The sequence below is a fragment of the Clytia hemisphaerica genome, unplaced genomic scaffold, assembly GCF_902728285.1.
Source record: "Clytia hemisphaerica strain Z4C2 unplaced genomic scaffold, Clytia hemisphaerica genome assembly, whole genome shotgun sequence".
Classification (NCBI taxonomy): Eukaryota; Metazoa; Cnidaria; class Hydrozoa; order Leptothecata; family Clytiidae; genus Clytia; species Clytia hemisphaerica.
The window spans coordinates 1433394-1460993 of NW_027104389.1; the positions used below are offsets into that span (position 1 = coordinate 1433394).

A 27600-nucleotide genomic window follows, 5' to 3' on the forward strand; every position below is an offset into this window, starting at 1 on the left:
AATGAAAAGTATTCTTCACTATCTCTGGGTTATAAGACGGCTAGACAGAGCTATACTTTATGAACAGAGAATTTTAATTTGTTCGAGACTTCTTTAAAAGAGATTGCGACTTGATGAAGGGATCAGGGAACGTTGTTCGAGTTAAGGAGGATCTATTGTAAAAATTTAGAAGGAGAATCGCCCTTAGAACTTATGACAACAAAGAAACACTAAAAGCCTTTAGTTGTATCAAGCTATAATACCATTATAAACGTTCAAAAGACCTCGGATGTTGGGGGAAATGGACAGAAAAAACAAAGGTTTCGCCGCAATTGTTTCAAGTGGAGCCATTTACTGACACATTAAAAGAAAAACTTTTTGTCTACTGTAGATAGCCGAAATTAGGTAACGGTTGAAAATCTGTAATTTGCGAAATGTCCGGAATATAGAAAAAAACTTTATGGTGTACATTTTCACTTTTCTTGAATTTGAAAGTTTAAAATGATTTAAAATATTTTTGTGAAAAAACTGTAATACAAAAAATCGAAAAAGAGTTTTCATTGAACTTGACTTACTAAATAATTCCTTCTTCCAGAACCAGGCTCCCGATCAGGCTCGGAGGCTTTTATTAATCGATCGTAAAGAAATGACTTTACAATTGAGAAATAGACAGTCTGAGATCATGAATCAATTAAGTGGTAAAGAGAAAGTAAACATTTATAAAGATCAGAAAAATTTATGAACAAAAAAAAATCAAAAAATACAAATTAAATTATTCTACATTTCATAATTTATACCCCTAAACAACGAGTATTTTAGACAGAATTCAAGCGTGTGCAAGATAGATGTTATTATGGTATGAATAAGGCCCTGTTTACATTCCTGGTCCTGAGAGAGATTTATCCATGAATCGTCGTTTAACGAAGCACATCCACCACTAAGAGAACGAAATGAAAACAAAATGAGATGCTTGTGATCAAGATTGAGTTCTTTCTTCGCAAATTTCTGTCTGGATTTTTTATACTGTGGTACTGTATGGTATGTATACTATGGTATTAAGTGACACTTGATTAACAATTATCTCGAAGTCTGGGTACACAAGAGCTTCTATATTGATATATCTACAATCACAAAGATCTTGATTCGTAGCGCAATGGATGTTTTTAAGAAGATCATTTGTTGGAAAAATACTCATTCTGACTCGCTCGTTTCTAAAAACAACATCAACCAGCATCACACCAAATGAAACGACGCGTGTCAGGTGGCAGAGGTACAATATAAATATGAATAAATATGAATGATTGAATGACAAAATGAAAAAACTTTCAATATTAACCAGTAGAGCATGCGCTTTTAACATGTAACAACTCTGAGAAACCTGACTTCTGAATGGCTGTCATAAGCGTAAGTACACTGGAGTTTCCATAGGAGTGCAAATAAAAGCAGATAATTCTAATAACAATGAAGCGTGGTTATGGCAAGTGCAGAGTTGCATAAATAACAAACGTATTCACCCTTTCATAATGAGGTCTCTCAATACTAAATAATTATCATTGTTTATAAGCTCAGGACACTGGCGAAAGTTATGGATACAAGTGAAGAGTTATTTAAATCCTTTCACATGAGGCCTTTTGATATTTCCTTTTGGATGGTAAGATTATCAAAGAAAAAGAAGTCAGGGAGAAGGTTCCAGAGCTGGCAAATTGAGGGTCAGGGGTCAAGGGGCTAGTAATTCACTTAATTCAGAGAAGACCTCTTCGATATTAGGTGAATGGAATGCGGGTTTCAGTATGGGATGCATGGTTGATTGTTTGAAAAAGCCTAATTAATATATTTAAATGATATGGGTATAATCATTTGGAAATACTCAGGACACTGCAGGTGGAAATCCTAGAAAGAACACTCGCTGATATGAAAATTGCGTTGAAGTGCAGCAAATATTCCTCTCCATAAATGCAATATCTACCTTTTAACTAAAATCCTGAATACTACACTCTATCCCCCATCTCTGCAATATCACGAGCTTAACATATTGACGCTCAAAATTTATCTAACCTTTAGACTTCACAGAGGATAAGTAGCAAAAACTCTACATAGCTGACACGATAGGGAAATAAAGAGGACAAGAAAATAAACCAGTATATACCTTGGATGGTTTGTTGGTGTTGGGTTCATAAACTTTATCCAAGATTCTTTGGCCGAGTTCTTGACGGAGTTGAGTGAAATACATGCGGGTTTGATCTATAAAAAAAGTATTGGGTATGAAAACAACAAAGATGTTAGCAGAGGTCCCATGTAAAAGTAAAGAATATTAACCTTATAGAGTGCAGAGGGGTTGAAGCCCCCCTGAAGGTTCAGCCCCCCCCCCCTGAGATTTAGCCCCCACCAAAATTCGAAATAGACAGCCCCCCCCCTACCAAAATACAAGAGATCCACATCCACACAAGAGAAAGAGATACAAAATGTTTAATGTCTTCTTTTGAAATTCTAATCAACAAACGTCAATAGTACGGCTTCATTATTACACAAACAAAATACCAAAATGTTCAAAGAAAAATTTCTTAGTTCTTGGAAAAAGTTGTTAGGTTAGCCCCCAGCCAACAGACCTAAACAAATAGCCCCCCCCCCCCCCTGAGTAAGTAGCCCCCCCCCTGATCTTAGGGAAAAAGAGCCCCAAGCCAGAACTTTAGGTTCTAGCCCCCCCCTAAGAGCCAGGGGGTGGGCATTCAATGAACCTGTAGATATTTAAGTTATCAAAAAGAATAACACATGATGTAAAATATGGTCGATATTTCGATTCACTTGCTAAATCATTATCAAGACAGAGTAAAATGAAATTCTAAAAGCATTACTTTATGTACAAGTTCAGTAAAAATTAGAAAAAATTAGAAAAAAAAAAATCTTAGATACATGCCAAAAGACTGCTTTCCTGTACAACAATCAGATCTATGAGCAAACTGATGGAGTCAGCATGGGTGCATCACTTGGTCCCGTCTTAGCAAATATTATCATGACCGAACTGGAAAAACAATTAAGTTTTATGCAAGGTACGTCGATGATACATTACTCTTAGTGAAACGTTCTGATATAGAATCCATTCTTGAAAAGTTCAACAAGTTTGATAAAAATCTTCAATTCACTGTCGACCTCTTTGAAAATCAAGTACCTCATTTTCTCGATCTCGAAATCTGTCCCGATGGAATAGCTATCTTTCGTAAAGACCACACACTGGTCAGTACCCAGCACACTCTTTCGTACCCTGGAAATGGAAAACTGCATGGATGCGATCTCTGATCACGAGGGCAAAGAAACTCTGCTCAAAGAACAAGCTTCATCCTGAACTCGAGATGATAAAGAAATTCGCTTCCTGGAACAAATATCCAAAATCCGTCATCAATGCAATGATTAAACGTGTCCTGTCTAATCCTAAAGACAAACCCAATACCGATGATGACAAAAGAAAAAAGGTATACTTTATGTTCATTATGCTGGTGACGTTGGTGATCAACTTGTAAAGCAATGTTGGCGAAAACTTAGTCGTTGTACCAAAGAAAGGGTAAATTTTGTAACAAAATATTCAGTGACTAAACTCTCTTCTTCACAAATATGAAAGATAAGATAAAAAGTCCTTAGCAAGTCGTGTTATTATGATTTCGCCTGCCCCGGTTTGTACCGATCTTACATCGGTTTGACCAAAACGTTACCCTCTCCCAAGAACAAAGGAACAGCGACACGTGACGAAGCATCAATCAAGTCGCACGTTGATCATTGTCTGGAATGTGAACACTTATTTGGTTATCAATACCTCCTTTTAAATGATGGTCGATGGGGATGAATTCAAATTAAATTTAATCCAGAGACAACACCAAAGTAATTGATACTGGTGATACATATACATTAGAATTTAGAGACTTTTGTATTAAACAAAGAAGCCTACTTGAATCATGGACTTAGGCCTCCAAGGAGCTTCAATTATTTGATTAATTATAGTTTATACATTGACCAATCTTCTATTCTCTATTCCCCTTAGTCCTTCTTTCTTGTTTTCAGCAATCGTTTATTCCCTGGTGCATTTCATATTTTTTCTAATTTTTCTGAACTGTACATAAAGTAAGCTTTTAGAATTTCATTTTACTCTGTCTTGATAATGATTTAGCAAGTGAATCGAAATATCGACCATATTTTACATCATGTGTTATTCTTTTTGATAACTTAAATTTTGAGTTTCTCGAAGATGCACCTATTCGGAATTTGTTTTCTTCTTTATTTAATCAATGTTTCGGCTGGAAAAGGATTCTGTAGATATTTCTGATAGGAAACTGAATTATTTGACATTAACATGAAAAATATCGTTCAGCCTTTTCAATATTTTCCTCGCCTAAAGGCTCGAAAAGTATGACGAAAATTTGAACTCGAAAAATATATCCCATATTGTACTCGGTACCGTGTGATAGCTATTACATCAAAAACAGCAACAACAAGCATTGATTTGAGAGCAAGTAAGTATAAAAAATGACACAGAAAATAAAACAAATAGGACATTAGTATAACTTGTTAACGATGAGCAGAAAATTATTCTAGTAGATTCTGGTAAGATTATTGATTCAAAATAAAGCTCAACCGAAATTTTCTTGATAAGACTATGTCCTAGACAATACTAACCAGCTTCAGTTCTGTCTTTTGGTTTGCCGTACAGCGCATTCAAAGGGAACTTTGCATCCCCGGGAATATCGAAGTTAGTGATGGCCAAAGTGGCCATTTCTTTCTTTGCTTCTTCTTTTGAACCAATCTGAGCAAGAAAAGCAAAAGTTGTTATGTTAGTAGTTATATTGAAGTAGTAAAATGTAAACATTTCGTCAGACAAAAGAAGCTTANTGTTTGTACAAGCCCCGATCCCTTCAACCTTTGCGTTAATCTCTTTTGCACGTTAATTGCATCATTTGACAAAAGATATATAACAACTTGCATGTATCTTGAATTGTGAGAGCAACTGGTTCAAATGTCAAAAAGTGAAAAGTAATAATTATGACGTGTGCGTTGCGGAGCGCTATTGACTAAAACAAGAGCTAGATTAAGTATCAGATCAACAAATTACACTTTTGAGAAGACACACCCTCCCCCATTACTGATGAATGTATTCGATTTAAAGTAACCTGCCTCCAACAAACAAAATAACAATTTAGCAAGTCAAAGTAGTAGTTTGATGAAAAACGAATCCTGTGAAATCAGAAGGAAAATTTGACATCTAAAAAATCAATGTAAAGCCTGCAAGCATGAATTATATTTTACCTTAATTTCATAATTTTTGAAGAAGACGTTAGCTTTGAAATATTGTAGCGTTTCATCAATGATGTCCGGACTTCCATCTATAATGATAATTTGTCAAAATAAATAAAATATAGCTGCGTTTTCAAAAGTTTATCTGAGTTTTAATGCTTTTCAATTCTAACAAGAGCTTTGTATTGTAGAGGGGTGGGAAGCATATTGACACTTCAAATTGTGATAGACATCAAGACACTTTCACTTATTATGAAATGAATGTTTAATTGCTGTTGAAAAGTTATTGAGATTCCCAAAAAAAATCAATTTCAGCATGATTAAAATTATCTTTAAATCAGTCAAAATAATATTCAATCATGTTGCCCCATTAAAAACACTTTTCATTACACCTTTTATTGCAAGGACTATATGCTACTGTTGCTAAAGGAATCTAATTGGTAATTGGAGGGGGAAAAGTGCTTTTGTAGTGACACCTACTGCCTGGTGGCGCTGGACCCTTGAATTTACTGTTGACAGGAAGTAAAGCCATCTTGCATAGTTGAGTTGGCGATTCGAGGCTTGAGTGATATGCCTAACAACAAAGAAAATAAGACACTGTAACATACATACATTGAATATCCTGGAATATCAATAAAAAGCAGTACAAATTTCTTAATAATACTTATTTGCACTCTGTCAGGGGGGATCGATACTAAAATCTAGGACATCACGATGTTTAGTGAGGTTGTGGTATACCCAGTACCATAGTCCATAGGTAATAAAGTACTAAAACACCAAAAAGGTGGCATACAGTCTGAAAGTTGAGATTTTTTTAGTAAATTGATACCAAAATTAATAATTTTAATAATTTCTTGAATCTTTATCAGAATTTGTTGTGGTTTTTTAAGTTTTTTTTCAGAATTTTTGCAATTTTTCAAAAAAAATTAAATTGTTCTCATTTAAGAAAATTCAAGTTCAATTATTTTTACATTCAATCAAAAGTCTTTAATTAATTTTTGTTTTCAATTTATAAAGCAGCATTGTTTAAAAGTATAAATTTTTGAAATATGGTCTCGAGAGAAGACAAAATTTGTCCCGAAAAGATCAAGATTGGGTGGTCTGTGTCTAAATGTCCCTAAAATTTACCACTTCTCTAAAACCCTTTTAGTATTCATAAATATGTCCGAAAATTTAGTATCGACCCACTGACTCTGTATATATCTTAGAAATAACAACAGTTAAAAAAGTTCATTTAACATTGCTCAACCATCAAAACAAATGAAGGATTTTTAGCAATAGGCAAAGCATATTTTGCCTACTGAACTAGGTGATGGAGATCTCTTCAAACTGAGCAAAAAAAAGATTTTTGATTTTTTTGAGTATGCATTGTCTTCAACCCAGGCATCATGGGAACGATGGTGTCCGTGGACCTCAGAGCAACTCCCTTTACTATCGGGGCATTCAACAGTGGAATAGCTTACCTGAAAAAGTAGTTAAATCATCTACATACAAGATTTTAAAGAAAACCTTGGTCTAGCTTTTACCAAAGTATATTCATTTCACAAGGACTATTACTTTTCCCCAAATCTTAGTAGATCTTCCAAAAATTCTTCTTGGGTATTACCACAGTTTTTTTCAAAGTTTGGAGTACTAAAGGGACATTTCAATCAAAAATATTTGTTTAGACAAATCAAGTCCAACTGAAATCTTTTTATTTTAAGTAGCTTGTGGGAAGGAGACTATTTTTATTTCAAACTAGGTTATTTGAAAATCTAAGTTCAGGCAAATATAATCAATTGCAGATTGCAGCTAATTCTGGAAGAATTCCTTCAAAATAGGAAAATCTATTTTTATTTTATATTGACTTTTATTGAGTACTTTATAATAACTAGAAGGTGTCTTTGATATCATATCTATCTAAATTCAAGTATACAAAGATACCCCTTAAAAATCTACCTGTCTCTTATTACCCTATGCCTATAATGACTATACAGTCTTGCTTGAATTTTCAAGCTTAGTACTGTAACATGAAGATTTCAAAATCAGTGACTTTGAATTGATTAAATTATTCAATGGTATTTTAAATTCAAATTTTATTTTTGAAGCTTCAAACTAATGTAATAGACTTTTCGCCTTTCCATCCGCCATATTGAATTGTATGCAAATATAGGAACAAAATAGCCATGGTTGAATTTTTAAGTGGGAAATATGTAAAACAAATGCAAGTTTAGACAAAGATTATAAAGACAACAAAGAAAATATGAAAATATTACACTCATTAGAACAATAGAAGATTGAATTTCATACTTTAAAACTTTTGAATGTGAATTCTTTAGAATTACTTACAAAACGAAAAAAGCCTTTTAAAAATTTGTTTGTAAAATCATAGGATATTCTGGTTTGATGCCATACACACACCATTTTTTTCATACAATTATGGATAATGGAAAAGGCGAAAAGGTCTATGGTAACAGCCTAAAGGTTTTCTGATTCTACTCTTCTTTCAATTTTCTCCCCAGACATCTTTTTTGACAATCACAAAATGGTTACACATATACATATTTTTTCTCTCCACCCTTTCGTCTCTTGAACAGTGAACAACAACATAGAGAAATTGTCTACTTCACATCTATTTTCAAAACAATGTTAAAGCACATGCGCAGATTTTTATTTCATGAACTGTTAGTTGCTATTATCCACAAAAAACAAAAAGGAATGAATATTATTGTGCGTAAGCCTGATTGGCTAACCTTATCAACGGCTTTTTTGGCACGAAATTCAAACCAAATGTAAAATGTTGTGGATGGTAAATTTGTCGTTCTTTTTTTTTATGTTGCGTATTAGGCACTTTCTTGCCTTCCAACACCTTTTTTGGCATTTTGATCATGTGCAGCCTGTGCAACATATTGAAATGATCAGTCAGTTAGTCACACTAGGAAATCAAGCTTTCATAAAAAACAACATCAGTCATCTACAGGATGTTTTGCAACAACAAGGATGAGAGTTACCTTAATCAAGTTCGCAAGACAATTAATTAAAACTTGAAAGTTTGAAACAAAATAAAACGTGCAGCAGCCAAAATCAACCAACCAAAATGGGAGAAGACATAACTTGGACCCCCCAATATAGACCCCAATATGGACCCCATTATGGACCCCAATATGGACCCCCTCAAAAATTACAAATTGCATCATGACACCACGTAGTCGAATTGTATCATGGTTACCACATGTTTAATTTCATAGACCGGCTATTTATTTGTATTTCTTGAAATAAAATCATTTCATTATCAAAAATAACTTTGAAATTATGTTTTAAAACATAAGGTCACACGCGTCTTAGACACAGGGCACAGGTCATACAAATTACAGACCAGAAAAATTGTAACGTGCTCTTATCATATAATTTATACATATATAACATGAAAATAATATATGCAATGGAAATGATGTATACAAAATATGCTATTTAGAAGATTTCAATGACAAATCATCAATGCCAAATATTGACAAAAATGACACTTAAGTTATCTATAAATAAGGACATTATCAAAAGATATGAGGTGTATACACCAATTTACAACAAGTGTTTTTTTCATGCTCAATAGGATGCTGGCGGTGCAAATGGATATAGATTGTGATGCAATGAAAACATTAAATGCTCCAAGAGAACTGTTTTAGAGATATGAAAATAGTACTTTTATTATTATTTTTATTTTTGTTTTCGTATGAACGTTTCTTCCACGAGAAAGACGTTACCTGTCATTTTCCTGACAAAGTAACACTTTTCGACAAAAATATTGACAGGGCACTTTAAAAGTGCCTGCAAGCTTTATTTACACCAAATATTTTAATTGTACCGAATGAGATGCCTTTGAAATAAATAGATAAATTTAAATATTGAAAAGAGGCAAACACTGGGAAGCGCAGTTTTAAAGACAATTCTCATCAATTATTCTATTGTCCTTATGTTGACAAAATGACTTATTTTTACAAAACAATGATCAGATGGTCAAATATAAAGCTTCTTTAATCAACCAAAATGCTTTCCCGCCTTTTTGTAGGGGGTCCATAATGTGGTCCATATTGGGGTCCATAATGAGGTCCATATTGGGGTCCATATAGATATAGGGGGGTCCAAGTGATGTCTTCTCCCCAACCAAAATGTCATTCAATTCCCAAGACAGCCCTTTGATTTTTAAGGTCTAATTTAAATGCTATAGTAAAAACAATACTGTGAGAGGTCCTAAAGCCGACACCACTGCCTAAATCCGATGGGGTCTTTCAAAGATACAAACTAAAATAAAAACAAACCTTTCGCTGTGACGCAACGAAGATACCAAAGTGTCAACTAAACTGAGAGATTTGATACACTGAACCAATCGAACCAAATAACAATAATTGCTTCTTATAACAAAACATATTTTTTTATTGCAATATGCACAACGTCATAAATGACAACAGTATATAGTAACAGCATCATAAAAAGTAATGAGATGTTTTGATTTCCGAAAGCACACGAAAATATAAAAGAGGTCTGTGTACGAGTGTGGTCATTTTGAAACGTTACGTAATCAAGCCTGGTTTTTATTACTTTACACTGGCACTTGGCTTGGTTGCGGGCCTTCCGTAAATAAACATCTGGAATTATGGGTGGTAAAGTAAAGAGGGCGTTGATAGTTGCCGCTCATTGATTCGATGTTTGTTATTCAAATTAAGTGCTACCGCATCCGCCCTTTTTTCAAATTCGCACCATTTTTGCAATTTAGTCTGTTTGTTTCTTGATGGAAACCAGCCCAAGTTGTTTCGTATTTTTCCCGCACAAGTCATTTTATTACAAAACTGTTATGTTATCGTTTTAAATATGAGCAACTGATCCAGAATAAAAGGTAATTACAACTCACACTTTTTAATTACATTAATTGACATCTTGACATTACAGCTATCTTGTTAGATGTTTTGTTTCGAGAGTTCTAACAATAGTTTATCGTTCAACTTGGAGAGGGAATGTTTCTAAACATAGAATTTTTTTTCATAACAGTTATTTGGGGAGTCGGAATTAGGCAAGGGTGTCGGCTTTAGGACCTCTCACGGTACCGCACATGTAAATGGGTCAGCGTTTGAGGTCCGGCAAAATTTCCGGGAAATAGCCTATCCGGCAGTGCGCGGATCTAGGTGGGTACCATCTCCTCTGTAGATCTTTTTCTTGGGAAGTTGATCTTCAAATTAGTTTGCAAGGTTGGCTTGGCTCAAATTATTTCATCTATTATTTCATCTATGGCTCAAATTTTAGGCAATTTCTCATAGTTTTTGAGACTGTTAATTTCATTTGAAAGCGCCGGGTTATTTTTCCATGAATCCCTTTAGAAGTTTTGCGGCGCATTTTTTGCTTGAGAGTCAGGTAAACGATATAGCGCTTTCGCAGCATTAATCTTTGATACGCATTTTGGCGGGACGCTAGTGTGACTAACTGTCAGTGGGTGTCAAATTTGGCATCCTGCTTCCGTCTGCTTTCACGTGAACTTATTAGTCACCCGCATGCAGTCCAAACCTACTAATACTTGACCTACTTAAATCTACTACTTGCAACAACGTATTCACTTTATGTGAATGGTTTACTTCTTGTCCAGGGAGAGAAAAGTATTATTTTCCCTGTTTTGTCCCCAGCCAGCCCAGGGGCCCAGGGCATCCAGTCAGCAGTGTGGCGTTTGTGAACACTATTTGACTTCTCTCTTCTCTGGCGGCAAAACAACGTTTGGCTAGACTTTCTCATTCCCAGCTAAGCTTTACAGTTTTACAAAGATTGAGACATCTAGGTGGTGGGCAAAAATGTAGCTTCAACTTGTTAGGCAGTCACTGCCACAGGCTGTAATGTATTCTATATCCATTTTAAATACACAAGCAGAAAAATATGTTTTGCCAGATGATAGGGAAAGTTATTAAGCAAGTTAGAAGCAAAAAAACCACTTCCCTTAAGTTAAGGATTCACAGGCGAAAACAAAGCTGACTTATGACAGCTTAAAAATCAATGAAGTGAAAATGTTATAAGCAAAAACTTACAGGCATTGTGAGTTTTAAAAATGTATTTCGTCCTGTCGTTTCTCGCCCAAAAATGCTCCTGTTTTTTTACCTCGGATTTGATCGGGTGTTGATTTTGTTTACCTTTAAACTTACGGGCTAAGTTGGCAGCCAAGCGAAATCGGTTTTTGCCAAGTTTCTCTACTTTAAATTTTCTTTCGTTTGATCTGCTCACCCAATGCGTACTAGTTCATTTGTTTAATGTACCGATATCCAGTTCAGGTTGCTTCCAATAGGTTCGAAAACTAGTCGAAAAATAAAAAGGAAAGCTCTTTTGAATTGAAAAAGCAAGCGGTTTAAAGAGGAAAAAACTGAAAAGTTGAAAGGAAAGTCATCACTAACCTGCTGATCACATTCCCATCGAAATTGACAGAAGAAAAGGTATAAGCTTCAGATCACATGCTTTTAAATTCCTTCTCCTCCCTCCTGCCACTCTCATCATGTCTGATGTCTCCAAAATGCATGTTTGTTCCGAAAAAATTATTGTTATAATAATAGTCGCGCGCTGAGGTTTACAAAAAAGTGGCTAGAAAATGATTTTCGTGATACACCTCTTAGATTCCACTTTTTTCGATGGAGACTCTCGAATTAGTATATGTAGATTCCAAAATCAAAAAGTTTCCACGATATTATCGTGCAAGTAACGAGTAAATGGCGATTTTTTGCGTTTCCAAGCAAAATTGCAAGGCCTGGAAATTCATGATTTTTGGGGGGTCTTCAAATTAAAAAAAGACCTATATCACACGATAGAGCTCTTCACATGAGCAAATAAGTGTATTACACCAAAGTCCCAACTCTCTAGATCAAAAGTTATGGCCTATTTGTGGTCAAAAAAAAGTTGTGTTCAATTTGCATAAATTAATGCAGATGTGGGGAAATTCCCTGTTTTCATCAGTTTTTCACCACAAATAGGCCAATAAATTTTGATCTAGAGAAGTTGGGACTTTGGTGTAATACACTTTGCTCAGTTTGAAGAGTCTTATCATGTGATATAGGTTTTTTTTTAATTTGAAGACCCCCAAAAATATGAATTTCCAGGCTTGCTAAATTTTGGCCTGGGTGAACCGCAAAAAAATCGACAATTACTCGTACTTGCACGATAATATCGTGGAAACTTTTTTGATTTGTAATCTACACATACTAATTCGCGAGTTTCCGTTGTTTTTTTTGGAATCTAAAAGATGTATCACGAAATGAAACGTTTTTCGACCTCAGCCGCGCGACTATAAATGTTTTAGCTAGAATTCTAGCAGGTTGAAACAAATAAAGATGTGTAATAGGACAGTTATAAGACCACCCCTCATCCAAGGTGCCAAAAAATCTGTCACCTGCTAAACTTTTTGGTGAATTGATTGAGAATTTTGTGAGATTTTACGTGTGGTAAACAGACAGAGAAGGTTTCTGTAATCTTTAGCTATGGTAAATAAAAGTAAATAAAGGAGACTAGAAGTTTTAAGGTAGGCTACTACTGTATAGTCATCCGGGGTAATTATACAGTGTAGACCTAACTTTTCATACAAAAATTACGGGAAACGCATATTTGGACTTTGTACCCTATGCTGCACTCAAGCGCTTGAGCCAAAATCCCGCAAAGGCGGGACAAAAATCAGTTTTTTGAAGTTTGTAAAAAAACGCCACATAGAAGATCTTTCAAATTCAGTATGTGAATAGAGCAGTAAAAAATACAACTTTTCTATTTTTCCTTTTTTTTGCAAAAGTTCTAGGAATGAAAATAAAGGGATAATGATAATTAAATACTATCCATTGATGATCCGCGGCACTATCGTAAAGCTAGAATCGCTTCGCGTACTCTTCGCTTGAGAAAATGATTGACAGATTGAAGTTTTTCATCCCCCCCCCAGACATAAGTGTGAGAACAGAGTAATCAAACTCGTTAGAAAAAGTACCATTAGAAGTCATAAAAAATTCAACCTGAATAAATGCAATCAAAATTCCAGAGAACTTCATAACTCCCCAAAGAATATTACATTACTATGTCAAACTCCCATCACATAAATTTTACAATTACGTCAGAGTAGACTACGCTCGCCACCGAAGAGGTTTATTTGGAAAGGGTACTTATATTTTATTGTTCGCTTGTTTTTTAAAGATTCGCCGGGTTGGAAAAGTATGAATTTCTTTGCAAATGAACAGGGTATTTTTCACTTGCGACCATTGGCAAATGAATGGGGTCGAAAATGACAGTGACGTAATAGCGCCGAGAAATACCCAGTTTAATTGAACCGGGTTGGAAATATTTTGCTTCATTTCAAAGAACTGCATAGATGAAATTATTTTTCCATGGGTCAATTTTGTCTTCGTAGATTGAAGAAACTTTTAATGAAAAAATAAAGTTCCCAATTTTCTTCCTTTTTTCCCTTTTTCGGTTTGAAGTTCATTTTTATTTATTTTCACGCTTTTAGCCTGAGACGTCCTATCTCATTTACACTGGGTGACGAATATCCCATGCAAATGCTCACCCCGTTCATTTGCCAGGATGTGCTTGACTGAATTTTAGTCCATTTTCATTGATTTCATGTCAGATTAAACATCATGGAAGAAATAGATATCCCAAAGGCTGAACTTCGAGAAGATCAAATCAAAGAAGATTTCCCACTCCATTGGATGGTCTGGTATGATAATACTTCAAAACTGGAAGAAGCTTTGGCTCCAAATTGGTAAGGAAAATTTTTTCCTATGGAATTTTTCCTTTTTTTACAAAAGCTCTAGGAATGAAAATAAAGGTATAACGATAATTGAATACTATCCACTGATGATCCGTGGCACTACCGTAAAGCTAGAATCGCTTCGCGTCCTCTTCACTTGAGAAAATGATTGACAGATTAAAGTTTTTCACCCGTGCGGGAGCTCCTGGGCGATCTGTGAGCATTCTCAGCTCAATCTTTAGACCACTCTAAAAATGGTAGACTTAGCTGTAATAGATCATTTCGATGGAGATTGAGTCTACGTATGAGAGGGAAGGAGAAAAAATTACTTTAATCATAGAAATTTTAGCGAGACTAATTTTAACGTATATTAGCGAGTCAGGGAAAATTTTGATTTTTTTATTTTATAGCAAAACTCTGATTTCGAATAATTTTGCGTGGATAAATTTTAGCGAATACTCATATTACATTATTATTATATTATATTGACTGAATTCATTTGGTAGATTCGCTGGAGTTAGGTATTCGGGATTCGGGATTCGGGATTCGCATTCAGGATTCGAAAAAAATCAATAAAAACTTAACGAAAAAAGATATTAACTTGAAATAAAAAACGGATGCATGTACACATACTAAGGAATAAATCCCAATAAAAAAAATTCAGAATATGAGCTCAGTTGTCACGTGACTATGGGAAATTCCCCTATTCGGGATTCAAATCCTGTCAGAGACCTTTCTTCAAAAGCTTGCCAGTCATCAGTAAATGGTTAAATTGACTTCAAATAAAAAACGGATGCAAGTTCACATGTCAAGGAAGATATTCCAAAAAAAAAAATTCAGAATATGAGCTTAGTTGTGACGTGACTATGGGAAATTCCCCTATTTGGGAGTTATTTCAATTTAGAGACCATTTTTAAAAAGCTTACCAGTCATCAGTAAATGGTTGGATTGATTTCAAAGAACAAACGGATGCAAGTTCACATGTCAAGAAAAACATTCCAAAAAAGAAAATTCAGAATATGAGCTTAGTTGTCACGTGACTATGGGAAATTCCCCTTTTTGAGAGTTTTTTCAGTTTAGGGACCTTTTTTGAAAAGCTCATAAAAACTCAAGTAAGAAAGGTATTGACTTCAAATAACAAACAGATGCAAGTTCACATATCTGGGAAAATATTCCAAAAAAAATTATTCAGAATATGAGCTTAGTTGTCACGTGACTATGGGAAATTCCCCTTTTCAAGAGTTCAATTATTTTAGGGACCTTTCTTAAAAATAATTTGATTGACTTCAAATAACAAATGGATGCAAGTTCACATGCTAAGGAACAAATTCCAAAAAAATTTATTCAGAATATGAGCTTAGTTGTCACGTGACTATGGGAAATTCCCCGTTTTGGGAGTTATTTCAGTTTAGGGATCTTTTTTGAAAAACTCATAAAAACTCAAGGAAGAAAGGTATTGACTTCAAATAACAAACGGATGCAAGTTTACATATCTGGGAAAATATTCCAAAAAAAATAATTCAGAATATGAGCTTAGTTGTCACGTGACTATGGGAAATTCCCCTTTTTGGGAGTTACTTCAGTTTAGGGACCATTTTTGAAAGCTTACCAGTCATCAGGAAATGGTTGGATTGACTTCAAATAAAAAACGGATGCAAGCTCGCATGCTAAGGAACAAATTCCAAAAAAAATTATTCAGAATTTGAGCTTAGTTGTCACGTGACTACGGCAAATTCCCCTTTTCGGGATTCATTTTAATTTAGGTACCTTTCTTAAAAATCTCATAAAAACTCAAGGAAGAAAAGTATTGACTTCAAATAACAAACGGATGCAAGTTCACATATCTGGGAAAATATTCCAAATAAATTATTCAGAATATGAGCTTAGTTGTCACGTGACTATGAGAAATTCCCCTTTTTGGGAGTTATTTCCGTTTAGGGACCTTTTTTGAAAAGCTCATAAATACTCAAGGAAGAAAGGTATCAACTTCAAATAACAAACGGATGCAAGTTCACATATCTGGGAAAACACTCCGAAAAAATTCATTCAGAATATGAGCTTAGTTGTTACGTGACTATCGGAAATTCCCCTTTTTGGGATTCATTTTAATTTAGGTACCTTTCTTAAAAATCTCATAAAAACTCAAGGAAGAAAGATATTGACTTCAAATAACAAACAGATGCAAGTTCACATGTCTGGGAAAATATTCCAAAATATATTATTCAGAATATGAGCTTAGTTGTCACGTGACTATGGGAAATTCCCCTATTTGGGAGTTACTTCAATTTAGAGACCTTTTTTAAAAAGCTTACCAGTCATCAGAAAATGGTTGGATTGACTTCAAATAAAAAACAGATGCAAGTTCACATGTCAAGGAAAATATTCCAAAAAAAATTATTCAGAGCATGAGCTTAGTTGTCACGTGACTATGGGAAATTCCCCTTTTTGGAAGTTATTTGAATTTAGAGACCTTTTTTAAAAGATTACCATGGATTGATCATTGATTGACTTCATTAGCGTTTTCTTATTCTTTTTTGAAGGACATTCATGTTTCTTTTATTAGAACACCTAAATTTTGATTGAGGCTGAATGTTCTTATTTTTTCAACCATTGTCAGCCTTAGATGTTCTTGTTAATGTTCCTATATATGGGTCCAAATAACAAAAGAAATGTAATGTCTCGAGTGAACAGTAATAAACCCAACAGGTACTGAACGTTATTATAACGTCCAAACAATGTTGTCTCCAGGGGGGTGAAGCAGTTAGTACCAGACATCATGCCTACTAACTGCTTTCTCGGAAGAAGTTAGTAACACCACCACCTTGGTACACTTAGTACAGTTAGTACTAACTGAAATTAGCCTTGAAAAAGGCTTTTGACCTTCATAAATTCAATAAAATCAAATAAGATAAAATTTAATATCTTAAAAATGATTCAATTTTCCATAGCTTTCAATAGGAAAAAACAACATTTTAGAAAATCAAATTTCTATTGCAACCAGCAAATTGTTTTTAAGATTTAAAAAAAAAATTCGAAAATTTGAAAAAAAAATCTACTTCCCCAAAATCTTTTTTGGTAAAATATGGTCTTTTTTTTAAATTTTCTCACAAAATCCTATTTTTTACACAGTTAGTACCAAAATTTGGCAAATATTTAGCAGGGGACCACCCTTTTTTGCAGTTAGTACATCTGAGTACTAAGTGATTTTATCCAATTCATATGGCACACCACCACGGTACTAACCGGCATGATGTCTTCTAGTAACTGCTTCACCCCCCTGTTGTCTCAACATCAGAACGTCAAATCTTTCAAATTTACCCATAGATCATTTTACCCCCTTTTGTGTCATATACACCATCATCTATTTCACCCACTATTATTCTGTCTCATTTTTCTCTACGCCCAAGCTACCTTTTTAACGCACCTTCCTTCTCTTCATATACACGCAAAGACACTCCACTAAAATAACCAACTAATCATATACCATAGGTAAAAAATAATTCATAATAAATTCTTGGTGGTGAGTTAAATTCTTAATAAGGATGATTTCACAACTTATTGGTAATAACAACTTATTGTTAATAATTGCTGAAAATTAAGCAACTGTGAACCGGAAAAACTCCTTCCGAACCTGAAAAAACTCCCTGTCAATCAAACATAACAACTTCCAATCAACAACTACAATCGGAGAGTTGAATAAATAGAAGATGGACAAAATTCACCGGGGTGTTTTGAAACCACAATCGATTTGTAAGTGCTCTAAAAAAGGTTCGAAGGGTAGAGTTTTAACACTAGACTTAAGACTTAGGACCTCTCCCAGATCGAAATAATCGATGATATCAAGTTGAGGGCTGGAAATTGACATTCTCGCTCGAGCTTCGAATTTTTGAAAAATAGTAAATTAGCCAAAAGTGCAAATATATTATGGCACGGATTGTACTTTTAAAATAACTACTGAGCTTGAGGATGTAGTATCTTAGATAGTATTGATACTACCTGGCCCGCTGATCTCCCTGGGGGGTACTAACCTTTCAACCAACGGGGGGTGCTCCGCTGAGGTTCGAAAAATGGACCCTACGTGGGACTCGAAATTTGCGAACAAAGTGACCCTAAATGGGACTGAAATTCCAAAATTTTCTCAAATTTTCTACTTTTTCCCCAAATTTTCCAAAATAGGCACCCTACGAGGCTATTTTGGTGTTTTTGTGACCCTACCTGAGACTCGTGTAGGTTTAAAAAAGGTACGCTGACCAGCGGAGCATCCCCGTAACCCATCTTGCCCTAGTACCCCCCCCCCCGGGCTGATTTACGAGAAGTTATTGAATTAAAGGGTCGAAAACTTCATCTGAGTAGATCTGAGTCAACTGATGACCTCCTAAAAGCTCTTCAATCTAACAAAACGCAACAAATGATCTGACTTCATTATTTACATTATCTCCCTGTTACAGCTTAAGGTCTCTATTTCTTTATAAATCTTATCGGCAGTATTCTGACCTAATATATTTTTTTTGCTTTTGTTTTTCTTTTCTTTTTTTCATCGAAATAACTCCCAAAAAAGGGGATTTCCCATAGTCACGTGACAACTAAGCTCATATTCTGAGTTTTCTTTTTTGGAATGTTTTCTCAGATATGTGAGCTTGCATCCGTTTGTTATTTGAAGTCAATACCTTTTTTCCTTGAGTTTTTATGACCTTTTTAAAAAAGATCCCTAAACTGAAACAACTCCCAAAAAGGGGAATTTCCCATAGTCACGTGACAACTAAGCTCATATTCTGAATAATTTTTTTTGGAATTTGTTCCTTAGCATGTGAACTTGCATCCGTTTGTTATTTGAAGTCAATCAAATTATTTTTAAGAAAGGTCCCTAAAATAATTGAACTCTTGAAAAGGGGAATTTCCAATAGTCACGTGACAACTAAGCTCATATTCTGAATAATTTTTTTTGGAATATTTTCCCAGATATGTGAACTTGCATCCGTTTGTTATTTGAAGTCAATACCTTTCTTCCTTGAGTTTTTATGAGCTTTTCAAAAAAGGTCCTTAAACTGAAATAACTCTCAAAAAGGGGAATTTCCCATAGTCACGTGACAACTAAACTCATATTCTGAATTTTCTTTTTTGGAATGTTTTTCTTGACATGTGAACTTGCATCCGTTTGTTATTTGAAATCAATCCAACCATTTCCTGATGACTGGTAAGCTTTTTAAAAATGGTCTCTAAATTGAAATAACTCCTAAATAGGAGAATTTCCCATAGTCACGTCACAACTAAGCTCATATTCTGAATTTTTTTTTTTGAAATATCTTCCTTGACATGTGAACTTGCATCCGTTTTTTATTTGAAGTCAATCCAACCATTTCCTGATGACTGGTAAGCTTTTGAAAAAAGTCCCTGAAATAATTTGAATCCCGAAAAGGGGAATTTCCCGTAGTCATGTGACAACTAAGCTCATATTCTGATTAATTTTTTTGGAACATCTTCCTTAACATGTGAACTTGCATCCGTTTTTTATTTGAAGTCAATTTAACCATTTACTGATGACTGGCGAGCTTTTGAAGAAAGGTCCCTGACAGGATTTGAATCCCGATTAGGGGAATTTCCCATAGTCACGTGACAACTGAGCTCATATTCTGAATTTTTTTTATTGGGATTTATTCCTTAGTATGTGTACATGTATCCGTTTTTTATTTCAAGTTTTTATTGAGCTTTTTCGAATCCCGAATGCGAATCCCGAATCCCGAATACTGAATACCTAACTCCAGCGAATCTACCAATTCATTTTCTAGCACTTCTTTGCACTGAAACCCTTCCTATTGATAAAAATATATCAAGGCAATATAACCAGAAATTTTGCGCAGGTAAATTTTAGTGATCTGTCGATTCGGCGTGTTTTAGCGAGATTTATTTTAGCAAAAATAGGGAAAACTTGCTAAAACGCTAAAATTTGTCTCGCTAAAATTTCTATGATAAAAGTATATAAAATGTAAGGTTAATTTAAGGTAGAGTTTTAAGATATAATCATTTATGAATTTTTAAAACTGAAAACTTTTTTTGTTTCACTATTATATCAAAAACAATGAAAATGTATTGCTTGTAAAACCTATTATTATGCAAATGAAACTAAAGGGCCATAATAATGAGAGTATTTTCTTTGTTTTGATTTTCCCATCGGCGTACAGCATTCCTTAGTTAACCTAACAGAAATATTGTTGTGTTGAAAAGTATAGAAAACCAGTGGGATTTCCTAATTTCTGGTTGGCAGGGTCCAATTTCTCCTTACAGGTTGTTTTTCTCCTTCCTTAAAAATGGTTGTTTTTATAGGGTTTATGAAAATAATGATCATAAAAATAGAAACATATCGGCAGTGAGGTTTTGATAAGATCTCAGATTATGTAAATTTAAATTTCCCAAACTTTCAAGCCTTTAAGTAATTATGTTTATCGTTGTACACTTCTATTTATTTCTAGTTTGATCATGAGAAAAAGGATCCTCATGAAAGAACTCCTTTACTTCTGGCCATTTCTCTTGGCTTCACAGAGACAGTGAAAACATTACTTGCGCATGGTTGTGATGCTACTTCTGCCGATAAAGAAGGCTGGAATGGTATGGGTTTACTTTATATTTTAAAACTCATTGACTTGGTCATTATACTGTTTACGCTTTCCTTGAATACTGGTATATAAACATCTGATATCGATTTTGGTTGTCACACTTATTACATGAAATGGGATTTTAGAACGTCTTAATAAATTTTGTCAACTTTTGGATATTATTTTGGCTATTTGCTCCAAGCAGTTCTGAAAGCTGCTGAAAGTAATTTTCTTATTAAAGCATAATTAAAGACCAGGAGGTGTAAATATACTCAGCATTTGGAAAATTTTTTAGTTATTTTGAAACTTTCAGCTACACAAGAAGCAGTAGGAAGCGGTGATCCAGAACTTCTTTCACTTGTCATACAACACCGAGAATATCAACACTTCACCAAAAAGTCAGGTGGTATCACCGAGATATTAGAGGACCTGGAAAAGGTTATTTTGTCTCCTTTCACTAACTTACCTCTCTAACTTACCTCTCTGTTTACATGTTTTGGGTTTTCTAGTATTTATCAAATCTCTTTGTTGAAGGATGCGTATTTCCTTTTTTCATGCTGTCAATTAATAAGAAATTTGTAACCTAAGTAAGGAAATATTTTGAAGTTCTCCTACTAAAGTTTTCTTTTTTCATTCATGATATTGTTTTTATTGTTTTGTAGACTGATGATTTTTATGTTGAAATGAAGTGGGAATTTTCAAGTTGGAGTAAGTTCTTTTCATTTAAGAAACTTTAATGATAAAGTGGCCCTAGCATGAAGGTAAATCATTCATCTAGGGTGGGCAAGTTTGTGCGTTCATTCCCTTGCCGGGTTATACAATGACTTTACATACTAAGATCACGGGTAACTAGAGCATGCCAGGTAGAAAGAGTAGCGCCCTCCTTTACCTTTTAGTGGACATTGGAAAAAAGGAGCCCCCGGATCCCCTTCAACTGCGGTCATGCACGACTTACTAATAACAAAGAGAAGAGTGTACGAGATAATGTATCTTTATTTTAACATCCTGTCAATCATCTCCTAATTTCAGTTCCTCTTGTATCAAGAGTATGCCCAAGTGATTCGTACAAAATTTACAAAAGTGGTATGTGTTTTTTTTTCCTGTCATTTACATAATTCTTTAATGATCATATTGAAAATAAGAAGTTCTATGCAAGCAAGATTTAGAATCACTGAATGGTTTTCACATATAACTTTAGAATTGAAAACAAAAACGAGAAACAATAAGTCGAATTGCAAATTATTTTTCGGTGAATCGATTTTAATTGTTTTATCCAAGTTCATATAATAAAATCCCATCCGCTTTTAAAATTGTGTAATTATTTTGCTATCATGTAGAAACCACTCTCAACGGGATTAGTCTAATCATGCTGACACGGCAAAAAGTGCATACTTAAAGTATTTCAATTTTGGGTCGTTCCCTTTTTAATATAAACTTGTTTTTTACTAGGGAATTACGTGCGTGTTGACACGACACTGAAAGGCTTTGAACAAATGAATTGGCAACGGGGCAATCAGAGCTTCATCTTTAAAGCTGGAGGTTAGTTCTCAAGTGTTTTTCTTGGATACTTGTGTATGGTCTATTCATGTGCAAATACCTCAAATTGAGAGCACATTCTCAGTAGTGCATTTAGAGCAAAAGTTTTCATATTTTTCCGGCAGAGTGACGTTATTTCTAGGCATCTATCTTAAATGATTTTAAGAAGTGCACTATTTTCATGTCCTCTAATATTAGGTTACTTTTAGAGAAGCTGTTGGCTGCTAATAAGGGATCGGTTAGAAAAAACGAAAATTACATGATTTGTCATTAGCACTGTAGTCGTAAACACATCCTGAATTTATTATCCTAATATTTCTTTAACAGGAGCTCTGATTTGGGAGGTCGATGATCTCTGTAACATTTTTCTACTGCAATTAGTAGATACAATATCTCATTGCGTTTCTTTTCAGCAAAATCGAGTGATTTTTACGAAGTAGATCACGATAAAAAGTGTTACTGGAAAGAATCCATCAAAACTAGGTAACTTTTTCATTGAAATGATGCTGTATAGTTTTTAACTGTGATTTAGGTATGTTTTTTTATCTCTTTAGGGAAGAATCGTCCGTTCTCGTCAGTTTAATGCTTTATAATTTTCAGAAAATAAAAGACTAAGGCCAATCAAATTCATTAGACCTTGCCTATCCATCTTAAATGCACGGGAAGGCTTTCAACCAAATTTATCCTTAATTAAAAAAGTTATCTTTATTATTTTAGGGATGACAATTTGTCATTGGAGAACCTCGTCCCTCCAACTTCGGTCATTAGTTCCCGTTTCCGTGCACCTAATGTCACCATTTCACTCGACCACGATAATATCAGCTTCGCAAGGTACTTTTTATTCATTTCCTCATACTTTGTTCATCTCTTCGTTTTAGAAACTACACGTGTATGCTTAGAAAAGTTTGAATTTTATAACACATTAACGCATTAACAGATAGCTTTTGCAATTTGCAAGGACAACTCGCACAGTTTTAGAAAGCTGACAATGATTGCTTTTCAAAAGTTGTGCCCTTAGACATAATGGAAAAACCCTTTTAAGAATCTGAGATCACGGAGCGATGTATGCATATTGAAGGGCTGAGCTATACGGATTTCTGCAACATTGTATTTTTCCTAACTGCATTTCATCGATCTCTTTTGAACAGACAGAAATCAGGTTTTCCATGGTTCGGACAAGAGAAGACAGAGAAGGTGAATGGATACGAAGCAAAAGTGTTCAGTGTGTCTGGTGTCGAAATGGTCACACGCACCAGGACTGAACACATGTCAGAAGATGACCTTAGAAGGCTAGACGGTGAGTCCACGCCCGACCCGTTTTATTTGAAAAATTCGATGTAGAAGTAGTATTATTCGATGCGCTACATTATTTGATATTATCGAAAGTCACCGTCAACTCTCAAGAATGACGCTCTCCCATTCAATACGCTTCTTTGTTTGATGAAAATCCAATTCCCCTTGGAAACCAAACTAGAAAGTGTCAACTGTAATAATCTTTATAATGTTGTGTTGTTTCACTACTAGAGGAGAAGAAACGGAATGAATCTCAACTTCCTTCAATGTTGAACTTCCTGAAACAAGAAGAAAGCAAAGTGGTGAGTTCAACCGTTCTCGAGCACGTTGTTCTTTTGCTCAATTTAGACAAATTTTGAGATGAACATGATGATCATCGTTCCTCTACAAAAGTCCTCCTTTGTATGCTTGAAAGGAGGCGCAACTTCTGTGCAAAAATCAGTAACAGTAGCTTCTAATTAACTTGCAACTCACGTATAGGAACTTAACAGAAGATCTGCTTTATTATCACGAGTAGCGTTAAGATATAAAAGAAATGTACTTTTGACAAATTCTTTTTCAGGAAATGAACACCTCAGACATTGTGAATGAGTCCAGTACAAACCCCTACGGAATGACTGTCGAACAATATTTCAATCCTAAATCACATCCCTCCAAAGATGTCGGACGATTACGAAAGATGACTTCCAAATCACAGAAATTTTCGGCAACCGTAGCTTTGTCGGACAGTTTCCCGCTATCGTTGAATGAACAGGTTTTGCCTGTTATCAACTTAATGGTAAATAAGATAAACTCACTTGAATAACAGTTGACACTCTCTAATTCGACGTTCTACTATTCGATGCAGCTCCACTATTCGATGGTATTAAAAGCCACCATCAACAAGAAACTCTTAAAAACGACACTCTACTATTCAAAGCGCTCCATTATTCGATGATATTGAAAGTCGCTGTCAACAAGAAACTCTCATTACCGACACTCTACCCTCCCTTATGCGATGAAAATCCAATTCCCCTTGAAAATCGAAGAAAAGAGAGTTAGAGATCGTCAACTGTATATACTGTTTTTGCCAATACTTTTTATAAATTAGATTTTAAGTTTCAATTCAAAGTTCATTCCAGCACAGTTCAAATGGATTTTGAATGGAAATTTTACTTTTTAGTAGCCGACACTACAAAACATTAGAATTAGACCATTTTCTTGATTTTTAAATTGGGAAGCCTCTCTTCCTGTTCTCATTTCCAATAAATCCCATTATTTTTCACTTACCAGGCGAATAGTAACTCACACTTTGCAAAACTGAGGGATTTCATCACGTTGCAACTTCCTGCTGGTTTCCCCATCAAAATAGGTAAGAATGGGTTAAAGGTCGTTTATTTTAGATTAAAAGGTCTTTCAATCTTAAGCTTGTTCGATAGAGGACCTAATTTTTAAGAGCGTGTGTGTGAACTACGGCCAGAGAATTCTTCTTTCGGACCTTTCTTAGGTTTTGATTTCCTTTTAAAAGCTGCAGCGCTTTTATTGATTGTTTTATTATCTTGAGCCATTTCTGAGGAATGATACTGGTGCCCAGTAAATAGAAATTTCAAGAAGTCAATTTTTTTCGAATTTTCAAAGCACATTCTGACTATTAGCTTTGTAATAAACTAAGATCACATTAGCGAGTGTAGCCTGTACCATCCCGCCCTCGGGCGTTTTTTGTATTTTGAAAAAAACTTACCGTGTGTTGTTTTGGTTAGCGAGATGCTGTATCTCAGCTTGTGCCAGTTTTCTGGGATAAAATCTGAGAAAAAAAAAGTGCTCTTTTTAAAAAATGAAAGATATCATTGCATTGATGCGTTAAAAGTGACGTCATTTCAGTTGAGCTAGATTGAATGCTAAAAATGGCTACGCTCCACCGCAGAGACATTCAGAGATTTGTGGAAAAAAGTCAGAAACACGGAATGCTGCTTAACCGTGACAAACGCGTTATCTTTTCAGTCAGCGAAGAAGACTTTGGTACATACTATAAGCGAGTGTTCTCTCAAAATATGATAATGGCGAAAATAATGGTTCTGGAAATCTTTCAAAAACTGTCAATATTTTACTTCTTTAGAAATTCCGCTTTTTCATGTCTTGAACGCCCGGATCACCTTCGGAAACATAAATGGCGTTGAAAAATGTCCCGATGGCGTCATTGTGCTCGAAGAGGATGCTGCTTTGCGCCCTGTAACAGAAAGGGTGGTTAGTGAAACGCCCGATCAAGGATCAAGCACGCCCTCGCCTACACCACCGAAAACACGTTGTATCATCGATAAATCAATTTTCGAGGTTCATCACAAATATCGAGACCTGGGTACCGATGTTAACATGTACCGGTCGGACTCCAGTAAGACTTTCTTTTCCTACTTGAAACTCCGAGGTATTTCAACTACCATCTCCCATCACCCTTACATCGCACAAAGGGAAAGAAATTTCGCCTGAACTACTTTAAATTTTCTCAAGTTAAGACATTATTACATGAACTCGTATAATAAGTAGAGCTTTTAGTAAAGACTTTAGAGTTTCTTCAGTCTGGGCAAAGTGCTTTATTTTTTTCTTTTCTTATTCTAGCATCGTACAGAGACGAAGAAGACGAACTTCTACAGCTTGCCATACAACAAAGTCTTGCTGAAACTAGTGGCGGTGAGGGCGGGAATCCTCAAGACGCTATGGGCGTTGGTGTTGGAAGATCAAGGGAAGATGAAGATATGGAAAGGTTAGGAATTCATGATATGCACCATTGCAATGTCTTCTGACATTATGTCACGGACCCAACAGCTGATTGGTTGTAATTGACGTAAAAACAGTCAATGCGTCACTTTCAACCAATCAGCTGTTGGGTCCGGAGAAGACATTGCAATGGTGCATATCATGAATACAGATAATGATAATTGCACTAAGCTTTTGAATTATTGATTTTATAACCCCCCGCCCATATGCTTCCCACTCCTTTTCCAAAAGTAGTTGCAAGGAAGGGATTTTGAGTTGCAGGTTCATCTAGCTTAATTGTGTTGCTGCATTTTTTATGCATTATAGATTATTTGAAATTTTATTTAACAGGGAAATATTGATTAAGGTGTTTATTCAACCTACTGTAAGGCTCTTATCAATTCAAACTTTCTGAGAGAAATGCTCTAGTTATCATAGCCAAATTCTTTGTACATCTTTTTGACAAAAAGAGAACTATTTTTGACAACGACAATTTTTCAATATCACGTTTCTTTTCAATTGTTAGAGCCATTCGTGAAAGTCTAATTTCACAAGGTATCGATCCACCTCCAGTCACCAACCAGCCTGTATCCAACACTCCATCTATCCAGACTGGTGTTGAACCTCCTGCTCCTCTAGCCCGCGGAATGAGCGAGGAAGAACAATTTATGCTAGCCATGCGCTTGTCGTCAGAGGAAACCGAGAATGCTTCTAGGCTAGCACAAGACGAGGATGACGAACTAGAGCGAGTGCTGAAGTTATCCATGGAGGAGAAATAATACTAATTGAGAAATGGAGTAATGCAACTAATCTAAGTCGCGAAGTCTACTGATGGATTGAAATCTTCACACAAATTCTCTGGCATAAAGAAGAAGCGAAGTGCACTATCTGATCTCATTGTTGAGCGGTTTATGAATAGCTGGTCAAGAGAACATTTGTTTCTACAAGAGAAAACGAGTAACAATTTATAATTCATTTTTCATTATCTGTGACAGGCCTTTGTTGCCAAATGAAGAATAGCTTACTAAAGGGTTTTTAAGTGTAGCGAAAATTGTATGTTACCGTTTAAACATTATACCATTCTGAGTGTTACATCGCCCTGGTACACAGTCGCGGAACGTTTCCAATAGAGGATAGGGGAATATTCCTCCAACCTGAGCATACAATGAATGAACACTACAGTTTACAACAGCATTTAACAATTTTGTTCTGTTGGAAAGAAATGTATATAATAATATTTGAAAATGTGGTACCCGATTTACACTGGTCGTTTAAATCATTGAGTTTAAGTTAAAGCCCGAAGGGCTAGAGAAGAATCTCTAACCTTTCCCAGGCAAGAAAAAATGAAGCCAATTATTTCCCATCCAGAACGCGCCACGTGCCGCAATCATGACGATGGATTGTATCTAGTGGTTCCTTTGTTTTTGAGGACTGCATTTTTTTAAATCTAGCGATAGATTTTACTTTCAA

The 27600-nt window shown here is 35.1% G+C and overlaps 3 protein-coding genes across 4 annotated transcripts in view; 2 read left to right on the forward strand and 1 right to left on the reverse strand.

Annotated features, from left to right (window-relative positions):
- LOC136819566 (cytochrome P450 4V2-like) overlaps nt 1–27600 on the forward strand; it is a 92741-nt gene that overhangs the window by 136 nt on the left and 65005 nt on the right. The gene's annotated exons all lie outside the window — the stretch shown is intronic.
- On the reverse strand, nt 696–11388 carry LOC136819568 (actin-related protein 2/3 complex subunit 3-like). Its single transcript, XM_067075804.1, has 6 exons — nt 11298–11388; nt 5737–5830; nt 5234–5345; nt 4642–4787; nt 2126–2220; nt 696–916 (listed from the first exon to the last, which is right to left on the reverse strand). The coding sequence occupies exons 1-6, from the start codon at nt 11301–11303 to the stop codon at nt 854–856; spliced, it is 516 nt and encodes a 171-aa protein (XP_066931905.1). The 5' UTR covers nt 11304–11388; the 3' UTR covers nt 696–853.
- Nucleotides 11556–27501, forward strand: LOC136819565 (ankyrin repeat domain-containing protein 13B-like). Its single transcript, XM_067075800.1, has 16 exons — nt 11556–11696; nt 13859–13993; nt 20449–20584; nt 20885–21009; nt 21234–21279; nt 21601–21654; nt 22021–22110; nt 22521–22590; nt 22825–22938; nt 23256–23404; nt 23632–23702; nt 23963–24178; nt 24673–24751; nt 25496–25768; nt 25993–26137; nt 26657–27501. The coding sequence occupies exons 5-16, from the start codon at nt 21255–21257 to the stop codon at nt 26907–26909; spliced, it is 1539 nt and encodes a 512-aa protein (XP_066931901.1). The 5' UTR covers nt 11556–11696; nt 13859–13993; nt 20449–20584; nt 20885–21009; nt 21234–21254; the 3' UTR covers nt 26910–27501.